At 37.7% G+C, this 13,653-nt stretch overlaps 2 protein-coding genes across 3 annotated transcripts in view; one reads left to right on the top strand and one right to left on the bottom strand.

Moving 5' to 3' along the window:
* The window catches only part of sta (stubarista 40S ribosomal protein SA), a 59,488-nt gene that overhangs the window by 1,046 nt on the left and 44,789 nt on the right, over nucleotides 1-13,653 (bottom strand). The window contains exons 1-3 of one of the 2 annotated variants that reach the window (XM_033331100.2): nucleotides 1,069-1,140; nucleotides 457-618; nucleotides 177-382 (exon numbers count right to left, since the gene is read on the bottom strand). In XM_033331100.2, the coding sequence (XP_033186991.1) occupies nucleotides 177-382; nucleotides 457-589 (339 nt within the window). In that variant the 5' untranslated portion in view covers nucleotides 590-618; nucleotides 1,069-1,140. Of the gene's footprint in view, nucleotides 1-176; nucleotides 383-456; nucleotides 619-1,068; nucleotides 1,141-13,653 lie in introns of those variants that run through there. The other variant, XM_076623166.1, reaches the window with a different exon arrangement.
* asun (integrator complex subunit 13 asun) lies at nucleotides 1,648-4,570 on the top strand. The gene is made up of 9 exons (XM_033331086.2): nucleotides 1,648-1,983; nucleotides 2,052-2,126; nucleotides 2,200-2,486; nucleotides 2,559-2,649; nucleotides 2,730-2,937; nucleotides 3,015-3,394; nucleotides 3,484-3,645; nucleotides 3,723-4,054; nucleotides 4,139-4,570. Exons 1-9 carry the CDS (start codon nucleotides 1,768-1,770, stop codon nucleotides 4,422-4,424), a joined length of 2,037 nt encoding a protein of 678 aa, XP_033186977.1. The 5' UTR covers nucleotides 1,648-1,767; the 3' UTR covers nucleotides 4,425-4,570.

The following is a 13,653-nucleotide window of genomic DNA, read 5'->3' as shown; positions in this document are numbered from 1 at the left end:
ATAAAATCAGAAAAGATTAAGCCAAATTAAACCAACAGAGACAAATTATGGAAAATGAATGTTCATCATTTAAAATAGTATAATAAATATAAAATAAATAATATATACAATTTTAAATTAAATTTTGAAACCGGTCATTTGACCAGACAGGATAAGGTTAGCATTAAGTAACTAACTTGAATTTGATTAGTGAAAGCGCCAGGAGTAAAACGTCCAGCAATAGGAGTAGCTCCAGTATGCTGCGCAAATTTCAGAACAGCTCTTTGCCCGGTTTGGCGGCAACTGATGACAAACACTTCACTAGGATGTTCAATAGCAACAATGGCACGTGCTGCTAATAGCAATTTCTCCCAAGTGTGACGCAGATTAATAATGCTAATACCTATATTTTAAAATAATATATTGACCATTTTAATTAACAATCAGAGTATTGTATTGCATATGAAACAAACATACCATCGCTCTTCTTCTTGTACACATATTGCTCCATTTGGAAGTTCACATTTTCAGCACCTAGGTGCGTATATGCAGCTAACATTTTAGTAACATCATCCTCTTTAAGAGACAATACGTCTAAACCTCCTGACATCTTAACGTTGTGGTTGAATTACGAGTAACCTAAACATATACATTGTTAACCTAATTTAATATACACTATTATTGAATTGATCTAAACAAATAATTATTAATGACGTTCTTCATTTATTTTCCTACTATCTATTTATACATAACCTTATTTCATAATGTGAAATAAATTATTTGTGTAATATATTAAATTAATATATTAATATATTAAATTAATGTGCTATTTGAATATAGAAATTTTAACAAAAAACGAAAATTTATAACACTAGAAAATGTAAATATTATTAAAAATTTATTTGAATGATACTCCACGTGTATCAGCCCACAAGGTTATAATATAAATTTATTGTAACCACTTGTTACTAATATAAATTTTTACATGAAATTTAATCCCTATACAATTTTTACTATTTAACTAACAATTTTTTATACTTCACATAAAATAAACGCTATAAATAAAGAAAAAGATTTCAATATACTCACGCTATCAATGCCACTAGGAGACTTCCAGTTGGAAAGGAAGTTAAATGCTTTAATTCCTGTTAAGAGAAAAGAAGGGGAGAAAAGATTTACTTTTTCTCACATAGTATTCCATATTATTATAAAAATTATAAGATAATTTTATATTCTAAGTCAACTGTCTGAAAAAAGTAGCATTTGAATTTTTCATAAATATATGGAATTGTAATTGAAGAGAGAATAAAACGGAAATGCATTGAGCTTCACCGGGAAATTTTAAATGTTAATACATTACAAGACGAATTTTACAAATAAAATTTGTTATAATACTACAGCAATTTACCAAAGCTATTCATTTAACCCATAAACTGTATAATATTTTATTTTCTAAATAGTGTACACGATTAATTTGTATTCTGCGAAAACAATTATGTTGTATTTGTATTTATAAAACAATGTCTTTTTAAATAAAATAAATAAAAATAATTATAGTGTTGCAATATGATTATAAAGTTCTTTAGATATATATATATATTATGTAATTACTCTATTATGTTCTTATGATAATAAAAACATGTAATTTTAACATCTTTAGAATATTTTGTACTCTAACCTATAATATGGTATATTCTCGAGGCATTATCCCCTTTCTATAAATGTATATCTAACGAAGTGTCACGCGTTGTATGTGAAAAAAGCAGTTTATTAAAATGTTGTAGAAGAATGTATCCGGCAAATCATAAAACTATTTTTGTTTTGGATCACACGCCATATTTTGGTATATCTACTGAAGCTCCAATAGAATTTGATTTTCTAAAGAGTCGCGGTCAAAACTTAATTCCTTTGGCACCTGTTTGTAAATCTCTATGGACCAGCAGTGTAGAAGCTTCACTTGAATATTGTAGAATAGTGTGGGATCTCTTCCCAACTGGAAAATTGGTATATTAGTTTATTTAATTATTATTGTCAAGTAAAATCTGTATATTTTGATTTTTTATCCTTTACAGATAAGATTTGTTGTAACCGATCGTGCAGCATATGTATTGAACTCATGGAGTCCATCGCAACAAAATTTAAATCATGTAAGTAATATTGAATGTGTAATGTATTTGTATTTAAAAGTAATATGTCTAATTATGATCGTTATGATTACAGATAATGAATGGTACAGCCATTCTAGGAATACCAACGAAGATGCCAAAACCTGGAGAAGATTATTCAGTTATACATGGTTTGAGAGTAGCGATTGAAACGCTTAACGAATGCTCAGAAATTCAACATGACAAGAGAACATCATTAAATGAGAATACTAGTACGCTTGTTAATAGAGGAAGAGTGATATGTATTACTAGTGCACGAGATAATAGCAACATGAAAAACTTGGAAAATATATTTTTGAATGAGTTAACGCAAGAAAATAAATCTGCTTTAGCTTCAGATCAGTTAGTATCTAAATCAATAATACATAGCATTGTGTATATGTATAATTTTATAACATGATTGCTGTGTTTCAGTTTAATACCAGTAGATTATTGCCATTTAGTTATACTGAACATCTTCCCTAATAATATTGAGTCACAAGTTACTAGTCAGGGACCAAGAGAGGTATTTTATTTATTTCACCATTCATATGTAAATTTTTAATTGTATATGAATAGAATTATTCAAAAAAAATTTTGTTTTAGGTTTCGCCTATGTTAACAGTAGAAGTACATTCTATCAAGGCACCCGCATTACATTCAAAATTGTCTCACTTAATTTTATCTCACTATGATTTAGCTAGTACAACAGTAACCGGTATACCAATGAAAGAAGAACAGAATGCTAGTTCTTCTGCAAATTATGACGTCGAGATATTTCATTCTTCAGCTGCCCATTCAGCAATTTTAAAAGGTTGTAACTATTAACTGTAAAATATAAATTATTCAATATGATATATGCATGAAAACATTACACGAATATCTTTATAGGAAATCCACAAGATTCTGCTTTAATTAAAACATTTAGAAGATTCGAAGAAGGATCAGAATATGAAACAGTAACTTTGAAGTGGTGCACACCACGAGGGTGCAGTGCAGCAGAAATGCAAAACTGCACAGCCATGCATAGAATCACACCTGTAGATGTAAATAGTAGACCTTCCTCTTGTTTGATCAACTTTTTGCTGAATGGTAGATCAGTAATGTTGGAAATGGCCAGGAAGAGTGGTGGAAAAACTATTTCTCATTTACTCGCTGCACATGGTGGAGAAATTTTTATACATACATTATCAACTGCTAGAAGCGTATTAGAAGATCCACCTTCTATTAGCGAAGGCTGTGGTGGCCGTGTCACTGATTACAGAATAACTGTAAATATATACATTCTAAACATTTCCTTTGAAAAAAATCTTCATTTCTCCAGGATATCTTTCTATAATTGATATATTATTTGTGATAGGATTTTGGAAGATTGATGCGAAATAATGTATTGGTGCCTTTAAAAAGAAGTACAAACTGTAATACCGAAGGTCCAGCAGAAAAGATGAGATCTAGATTAGAACGACATACGAAATATTGGCCAATTACTATTTCTAGTACACTTATGTTCAATCTGAAACAGGTACATATTTCAAATAAAATTTAGTTGATAAATCCTAGTACAACTTCAGTATGTAATAGTATTCATGTGAATTATAGTTAATAGATCCATTGCCAGATTTAATGGTAAAGGAAGAACTTACTGCAGAGGAGGTTGTACAGTGCAAACAGGTGATCTTCAGTTTATTGCAATTAGAAGCAAAACACGAAACCTTACCACTACCAAGTATAGGAGGTGGCCGTGGTGGGAAAGGTGGTGTACGCAGGGAAGAACACTACAGGCTGCTGTGGGGAGAATTAGAAACATTCTTAAAGCACCACTCGAATAATTCTGCTGCGCATTCTGAAGTTCTAACTTGTCTCCTCGAAGTGCGAAGCAAAGACGACAAAGATAAAGTCGAATTGGATCAGGCGTTGCGCGAATTAGATGGGTAGGAATAATTTCTTGCAACATTTCTTTTGTTTTTCATTCAAAAAATATTCTAAGACAATTAACCTTTTACATCATTTCTTAGATTTGGCAAAGAAGATGTAACTGCTCGAGCTAGCGTAATAAGAGCAACAACCGATTCACCGATGTCGCCACCGGCAAGTACATCAATGTCACTCGGGAAACAACTCCACAAGGGTAGTCTCCATGCGCCTAAAAGTTTGTTAGACATTTGGTTGCAAAGAAGTGGACCTAAGGAGAAGAAACCTGATTTCCATGGAAGAGTGAATAGTGATGGTCCCAAGGCAAAACTATATCCCAACTTAAAAGAGACTGGGCGAGAGCCACGCGAGCCTATCTTGGAAGGCTAACGATTTGACTCGAGAAATTTTAATGAACCATACGCATATAAAATATTAGTTACAATAATTATTATTTGTTACCTACCATTGATCGTAATGGATAATGCGTTACAATACTTTTGACCAGAAACAAATAACAATTTCTTAAGCTATAACTGGTCTACTAGTTTCCTTATACCTAGAACATCAACTATCCTGCATCATCATGTTCCAGAGTGCTACTCATTCCGCATACTGATTCGCCAATAGATATAAGTGTACCTAGAAGGAACGTTTAGTGCGCTTCAAGGAGTGGAGCAAATTCGACGAGATTCTCGGTACAGGAGCACAAAGACACAGTTGCAAGGGTTGCAACGTGACCGATGCTATCCAACGGAAAGAGATACGCGAGGCGATGCACCTGCGCCCGAAGATATGTGCGAGTAACAGCGCGAAAGTGTATCAGTGGTACAACGAAAGCGATCCACTCCGACTCTCATCCCCGCGTCCTTCGTCCCTCGGCGTTTTACAGCGGCAGACACGTCTGCCGGGTGTCTGAGCCACTGCGATACGTTGACCTCCATCGAAACTATAGCTCTCTATCGTCTCTCCCTCCCCGGCTGGAATTCCGCCGCTAATCGATGGAAGGAAGGAGGAAGGTATGCTTGCTGCTGCACATAATATAATGCGAGCACGAGAGGACGGGGGAAAAGAGAGACGGAGACAGAATCGACGGATGAGGAGAAGCACACAGAGGGAAAGAGAGGCGGAAGGGGATCGGAGAGTACAAGTGCGTGACGTAATGGTTCATTCATCCCGAGACAGACGATATCCCGGTCAATGGTGTACATATATACATATACATATACATATACATATATATATGTATATATATACTTGTATATACACATATACGCATCTCTATGTATGATTCGTTTCGATACATACGTGCATGTGTATATGTGTGCTACACCTACGTACCTAGGAATCTGCGTGTGTATGTGTCACGTGAAATGCACACGTGCACGTGCTGTTCTGCTCGTTCGTCTCGCTTTGATTTGCTCGTTCCTCGCTTCGGCCAGTTACAGCCGTATCCCCGGCTTTCCTTTCCTCCGTCGTGTTTCGGATAAATCAGTCGCGGGGACGTCATCTGCGTGAACTGACCTTGGCACGTCGGTCCGCCCGTGGATATGGATTTTTCTTATCGACGCTGCTTGTTACGACTCATCTTACGTAATTATTATGGTACCTATTGTGAGAAGTTGAATAATCGAGACACGATACGTGAAACAATTAAAACGCTACCCTCGTGTTTAATGCGACAACGGTACAAGTGTTAGGATTGAAAGAATAGATTGCATAATGCGATACCAATTGTCATTATGATTGATAATATCGGGCTTATTGAAAGGAGATTGTTCCTTTATCCTTCTTTGATAAAATGTCTTTCTATGAAGGATTTGTTGGTCAAATAATTGATTAAGAATTTATTAATTACTTAATTTTGTAAATAATGAATAATATTAAAACTAGTTGATAGTCGATTAATTACTTGTTACTAAGAAGAAAGAAAGGACGGAAGTAACTTGCATTCTAAATTTCTATTTTATTCGAGAATTGGATATTTTATTAGCGATTAGAGGATGATTCGGTTAGTTGAAATTATTCTATCGCGATGCGTTTGATATTCTCACCGGGAAATTCGCGCCGCGACGCAGCCGGAAAAATAAATTAGATAGAATTATTGATCCAGAGCTTACACACAGCTGTGTGCAGGTGGTAGCGTGAAGAAGAGTCCGCCGTTTATAATTTACCTCGCCTATCTACCCCAAATATCGATCCTGACAAAGGGTCACTGAACGAACAACGGTGAAAAGAGAAACATGCCGCGTAGTCTGGCTAATAATCATCAATGTCACTCGCTAATTACCGATGCTAACATCGTAAAACATCAAAGAAAAAGTTTCGCTAGAAATTCGGTAAAAAATGATCCAAACGCCGGTTCGATGACCGCTTAACTTCAGCTTTTAATAAATAGAATAAGCGTCCCTTAGTCAACGTAATTAAAAAATATCACATATTTTTCGAAGATTATTGCGTTGCTACTACTAGGCCATTTCGTAAGTAATGTAATTTAACATTTTATTTTGATGTACTGTAAATCATGATTAAACGAGATCGTAATTTGAAATATAGAGTGGAGACGTAGGCTGACGTCTTAAGGCTGTAGGTACAGTTACGATCTTGCTATGTATAATTATATATAATAATAATTATACATTGTGTGTCTCATTTTATGAGAGAGAGAAAATGTAATATAAATATACACCGTTTTTTTTAATATTCTCCGGAAACATAAATGATATGCATTGATATACATTTCTTCGCATGACCTTCGTTTGCGATCCTTACGTGTCCATGATTACTTTGTCTTAATCAAAGGACGCATAGTTGTAAATTTATAATGAGAGGTTTTGCCTTATCCACCACCTCTCATTTTTTTATCACTTAGGAAAATGATATTTAGGGTACCTACTGCAGGAAACCTTGAATGACAGACCATACAAAATTACTAACCAACTACTTTACGAACAAAATAACTAATGTCGCTATGTGAAGATAACTTACAGTGATACAATGATACATTTTCCTTAACTGTTACTGATTGTAAGTATTCTATTTCCCTCCCACGAAATTCCCGCTCTGCCAGTTTGCCGTGTTTCTTTTTTTTGAAACTACTGGATCCACACAGCACGTCTGCACGATAGAGTGTGGAAAACGGCTTATCTGTTTCTACCTTTTGGCAAATAGGATACGAGCTTCGGGGCACGTCGGACGTCCTACCGGAAGACCCATCGATAATGCATGGCGTTATCGATTCTTGGTATACATTGGCAAGTTCGTGGAGTGGATATCGATCTGTGCCAGAGAAGCGACGTGCTCCGTTTGCTGGGCCTCTATAATTCATCGTCGCTTCGCTTCCTAGTCTTTGTGCCTTCCGGACGGGGTCGAAGCTTTCTCGAGTATTGGAGTTGAGCGTCTTTGGAACGTCACCGTGTCCGAATGGAATGCTCGTCTCGAAATGCATCAGTCATTGTCACAGTCCAGTCCAGTGAATGAATCAGCGAAATAAACCTTAACGCAATATTAACGAGCTTTGCCCGAAAAAGAACCTCTGTTTGTAGAATACGACGATTAATCGTTAGACGTCGAGGAAGAGTATACGTGGTTCTGTTTATAGCGAAGTTGGCTAGTACGCGGCTACTGCAACTGTCAGTGGAAGCCAGCTGATCGATTTCGAAGGAAACACTACAGTTTGGCCAGACTTGAACTAGTTTCCTGAGCTGGTCCTATCAACGTGCATTAGATTGCTGCATACGGATCCCTCCAGTATCCGAAGTTAATGAGATTTTGATGGGATGTCGATTGTTATTGATTACGTTAAAGAAGAAGAAATTTTATTTACAATGTATATGTTTATCGAATGGTAATGAGATCGATAATACAAGTATTAGGAAGTTATCATCGTTGTGAATGACCAGAATTATTCCTGAGATTTTCTAACGTGAATTTGGAGAAGATTGTATTACGATACTTTGATCACGATTGATGGAATTTGGAGTTGATTGGACTGTAGACTATGCGCTTGTGGAAAATTTATAGATGTGGAGATACATGGAACGTAATCAAAATATACATGTAATATATCCAAAGTAAAATACTCGTTGCAATATTCAATAAATCAAATTCCTAAAATCCATTTCCTTGCCACAGCCACAGGAATTCGCAAATCAAAATTTATAGCGACAATTATCGATCACCGAAACCTCCAATCTTATCGCAATACCAACAACGACGCCAAATTCAAAACCCGCTTATCATAATCCCAAGAAACCGAACTCGATCATACATATCAAGGACAGAGGTAAAGATCGTCGAAGAAGGACGAAATCGTTGGGATAAAGTCGACTAGGGGTTAGGGTAGAAGTTTCTACGCGTCTAGGAAACGTATTCCAGGCTGGCAATATTCCTTCCAGTTCTCGTTGGCGGAAATGCCAGGTCGGAAAGAAAGAACGAGAGAGAAGAGTGAGAGAAGGTAGGATGGTGACGAGGGAAAAATAATCTCCCAGCGGGATTTTCGACCCTCGTCGCGTGTTCGTATCGGGGATAGGAAGAGACCCGGTGATCGTTAGCACGGAAGGGGACTTTGAAAAACGTCTCTTCGTGAGAGAGGCAGCTGCTGCTACTGAGCTGGAGCCAGGCAAGCAGGCAGCATTGAAAAGGGGGCGACAAAGGGACGCACTGACCCTCGGGGAGTGTAGCGGGAAAACGAGTCCTGCACGCTTTCGTCTGCCTCAATGGAATACGTTACGATATAGCTTGAAAAATTCAGAGAGCCGAATCTCTTCGTACCGGAAGGAAAGGTTTCTCTTTTTATCTGTTTCGCGCTTTTAAAGAATTCAGACTACTGTTTCGTATCATTTTGTCGGATGATCTCCGACTGTTCTTTCTTGTGGGTAGGAAACTAATTTGTGTTGTCATCTATGGTTCATGTACATATACTAGGTGTCTTTTAATTCGGGTAAAGATTGTAACATTTGTTGGACAAATACGTCTGTGGATGTGAAGAAGCTAACGATGATACATAAAACCCGAATAACTTCGATATCTTAAAACAAAGGAAAATGAACTTGCACCTTCAAAATGAACGATCCACGAAAAAAACAGATATTTCTTAAATCATGAGTTTATTTTTTCACCCTCTTAGCAAAATTATGTTTCTCACGCGTTATAGCCCCTGATATGAGACACCAGGGCGTGATTTTACACAAGGGGATCAAACGTTTCAATAAGTCCCTAATGAATTCCTAATGTTCAGATTTAGCTCCTTTACTCGCGAATCTTTACGAACGGAAGTGTATATCCCGGAAGGACAGCTGCTCGGGGTCAAAAGCCTCGAGCGTGTCGTGTTTCCCTAGGACGTACAAGCACAAGTAACAAACAGAATGCTGAAGTGTAATTGCGTTTATAAAGCGTGTCATGATATCGTCGGCACTTTGCTACTGGACTCGTATTGTATTATTCAAAGGGTTATTACGCCGGACTCTAAGAGTTGCTTCCACCGTCCGCCAAGCGAAGGATCTTCGATCCGAGTTGAACGTACAGAACTCCACGACTTTCGTCGAACAACGCGTCTGTGGATTAACGTTGCCTAATGATAGGACGTGACAAAATCGGCAGGCGGAAGGCGGACCATTAACGATAAGATCAAATCATTTCAGATATTTTGTGCTGTATACCTTATATTTGGTATATATAAACGAATTATAGAAAATTTCGTTTCTTTCTAATATACTTCCCGAACTACCCGTCATTTGACAAAATTTTCTAAAATCCACCACTTTGATGTACTTCTTATTGTTCCACAGAAAGTTTCTTCTATATTAGTCGTTCAACCTTGAGCTTCGATTCCTCGAGCTGCAGCCTTAGTTGAAACTCAACATTTTGAGTTACATAACGGAGTAAGCGTCTTAAGACAGCCCTTGAATCATCTTACGCTAAAGCTAACACACCTTAGTAAATCGGATTAATGAACTCTATTCGAGTTCCCTCATTTTTGCGACAGTTTTTTGACAGAGAAGACACACTTTCTCCAATCGGTACTTTCATCGTATCGGTCAAAACCATCCATAACGAACTACGAAGAGGCTGACGGAATTGAGTCGCGGCTGATACGTAAAGTTCGAAGATCTCTGCTCTCTAGAGAGTCGAAGTTAGAACGAAAGAGGATCCAGCCGATAGATCTTGCACGAGGGAAAGAGAAACAATGCGTGGCAGGAGAAAGGAGAAGAAGAGTCCTGATGCGATGGTAGGAGAAGTCGAAAGTAGAAGGAAGAGAGTATGAAGAGAGAGCGGTTACGAAGAGCGGTCGTGAAGAGAGGGTGGCGGAGAGGGTGTCCCTCAAATCGCCCCCGCCATGGTAACGTCGTCGTAGCACGTGCTTGCTACGTCACCGGCCGTGTTTACAGAGAGATACCTATAGCCGTACTCGTGACCTTGTGTTTTGTATATATCATCCTCCCTCCTGACGGCCGCGGGATTCCCCTCGCGGTCCCGCGGACCTGGGAATACCCCCATCCGGTATCGTCTCTCCTCTCCTCTCCCTTTCGACCTTCCGCCGCGTGGCTTTGGTACACGAGAGAGCTCCTCAAACTCCCCATGAGGCAACCAGTTGTTCCGTCTGTGACGTAACGGGGTATCACACGACCTGTCGGTGCTTTGTTGCATCCTATCCTGCTCCACCCTTCGCGGCAGCCACCTCTTTCGCTCGCAGCCGACCTACCACCAGACACGCTCTTTCTTTCTCCTTCTGTCTTCTCTCTTTTCACGTTCACACGTACTTCGTCCACCCAATGGTATATATGTATACGGTTCGTCTTTTGCCCTTTCCCTCGTCTCCTTCGTCGCGATGCCCTCCATACCGCGGTTAATTCTCTGTGCTCTCTCTCTTTCTCTTTCTCCTTCTCTCTCTCTCTCTCTCTCTCACCGTCCATATGTATGCCGGTTCTGTGTATATTTGGCCATGTGCATCTGTACGAAGAGAGGCGATGCGGGTTTATGTGTACAAGCTTGCGATCCGAGAGAGTGAAAGTGAGAGAGAATATCGGGAGAGAGGACGGGAGAGGATGCTTTAAATGGGTGAACACATCGCCTCGAAGGTCGTGCCAGACCTTACTGGGTCACTGGAACGATGGTGATGACCCCGCGCTCCTTTTCCTCCGGCTTCCTTCTAGTTCGACGGATCGAGCATCAAAACGTCGTTTTATCGGAGGAATGTGAATGGCGTTGACAGTGCATGTATGTTGTGTTTCTGGTATGGTTAGGCTTCTGCAATTTTTATGAGACGGTGTAGAATTGACTGTGGTGGTTTACGTGTTTTATGGAGTTTGAATGGGTGATACGATAGAAATTGGAGGAAAGATGAAGATTGGTGGAGGCATTGTTCGAAGATATGGACTTGGACTGCAGACGATAACCCGTGGTTTAAGTATTTTGTATTTGTTACTTCTTCTGAAGCCTTTGGAAACTTGGGTACTGATACAGAAAATTGATTGATCTTAAAATAAAGTTAAAATCCTTTCTATGCTGTTTCATTTTATGAAAATAACAAAGTAATTGAAATAATTTGTTATTTCAAAGAAAATTTGATCAAGTTTGCTATGATACAATGATACGTTTTAGTATGAGTACCAAGCATCATAAATTCTGTTCCAATTTTTTTTGGGGGGGGGGACACGAACGTGACCTGAGTGAGACGCATCAGCCTGTGACTCGTGAGCTGGTCACGTAAGAGATTAAATAAATTGTAAAATCGACCAGACGTTACAGTTTATATGGTGAATGTCCGTGGATGAAAGAATTTACAGAAGTTTCAGGGGATAAGAGCTAGAAACCTCAATCAGGATCGTAAAAATAAATAGCTATATCCTGTTGCTAGCTCTGATTCGAACCTTATCGACAAAACTGGAATGTTACAATGCGTGTGTATTGTCAAGTAAAATGTATATCACATAGCATCAATTGGTGCCATTACTTGATGCTTTAATTTAAGACCCCAATGACTTCACGTCATGGAAGTTCCTCTGTAATCTGGGAGAAGTCTTTGTGCATTGCACTTGGAGCATAATCTCTTTGATGATTTTCAATGGAGTTGCCATTCTATTCAACGGGGTGATCTTTTACAAATCTGTTATATCATCAAAATCACTAGAGCCACGTCATTTTGCACGATTCAAGTAATATTATTAGCGAAATTATACAAATCAGATGATCGTCCTATCCGATCCGAATTGTAAAATTTTAAAAAACACAAGTCTTTCGCAGAAAACGAATCGTCCATTTGATAGAAAATTGTAGTGTAAAAAGACTAACTATATCATTCGTAGTATGGGCGATTTTTCCTTGATGAATTTCTCGTATTCGTTTGACTTCCCATCAGGATTCGGAGGAAATTTAGGTTGGTAGCTACAAGCAGACGTTCCTGGCAACGAACCACGCCGCAAGGTTGCTTCTGTCCTTAATTTTAGAAGCGCCGGAAAGGAACGCTTGGAGATGGTCGTCGCGACGAAAATAATAACGCATACCAGGCGAAAATAAAAACTTCCTTACCACGCACTTGGATTTTATTTCAGTTCCATCCTTCGAATTCTCGTTTAAATTAATCGGGACGATTCGTTAAACTAAGCGAGGATATCTATGTTTTATTCTAAAAATTCTATTACGAATCATTTTATGCATCTGGAGATGCACTCTTATACTTTTCGAAGGTAACAAAAAGCAAATAAAAAGAAAGAAAAGAAAAGAAATGCAGAGATTTATGGCGACTGCTGGTCGAGTTTCATTGTGGAATCATGGAACGAGCACTGGGAGAAAGTTGTGTAGAGATTGGAGAGCGTTTCACTTTCACTTTGTCCGACCCGTGACCAACATGGATTCAGGCTCCTCCAGACTTGTAAAACAAGTGTTTCTTTCTCTGATCGATTTATACTCTGCCATATTACGGCCATCCCCAGAAATTATGTTTAAAATTCAAAGAAACTTCGGAATCGATATAATATGATAAGGATTTAAAATAAAGATCATTTATTGAGTTGATTTACGTCTTATTATTCCTTTTGTTCATGCTAACGCAATTTTTATTGCGATAATGAGACACGGATAAAGAAAAAAATTGCTGCTTTTATTAAATGGGACTGCATTCTGATAATGTATAATTTGATAGAAAGGGACATGATTAATTGCGATGTCATCACATTCAGTTTTATTTAATCATTTAGCTTTTATTATGAAATTCGTTTATTTAATCTATTCATTCGTTAGATCTAATTATTTGGTCTGTGTAATTAAATTATATTATTGATTGTTATAATTCAATTAATCTATCATTTAGTAATATCATTTGCTTATTTATTTTACCGATAGCCATATTCATGTACGGTTATCATATTGTAGGTATTATAATAGGTGATATTATATTCAAACACGTTTATTGTTCCTAACAGAAACAGATACATTGCATTGATAACTCGATATACCAATTCTATAACTATGTCTAATGAGAATTTTCAACAGGCAGATTGTTCAAGAAATAATAATTGTCAACTGTTCAACGCATAATCATCAGCGACTAGAGACAGTATTTTGACTTAAAATGCAATTATTATTTTAAAATTGTATCTCTTACGTAATAATTTTCAAA

The sequence above is a fragment of the Bombus vancouverensis genome, chromosome 12, assembly GCF_051014615.1.
Source record: "Bombus vancouverensis nearcticus chromosome 12, iyBomVanc1_principal, whole genome shotgun sequence".
Lineage (NCBI taxonomy): Eukaryota > Metazoa > Arthropoda > Insecta > Hymenoptera > Apidae > Bombus > Bombus vancouverensis.
Note: the sequence above shows the minus strand (reverse complement) of the source record. Positions and strands in the feature narration are given on the sequence as shown.

What these genes read in the sequence shown, in the direction of transcription:
- asun (XM_033331086.2), top strand. Translation starts at nt 1,768, where the DNA reads ATGTATCCGGCAAATCATAAAACTATTTTTGTTTTGGATCACACGCCA. An exon ending in TCTTCCCAACTGGAAAATTG is followed by an intron (nt 1,984 to 2,051) that starts GTATATTAGTTT and finishes TATCCTTTACAG; the next exon opens with ATAAGATTTGTTGTAACCGA. An exon ending in TTATGTTCAATCTGAAACAG is followed by an intron (nt 3,646 to 3,722) that starts GTACATATTTCA and finishes TGTGAATTATAG; the next exon opens with TTAATAGATCCATTGCCAGA.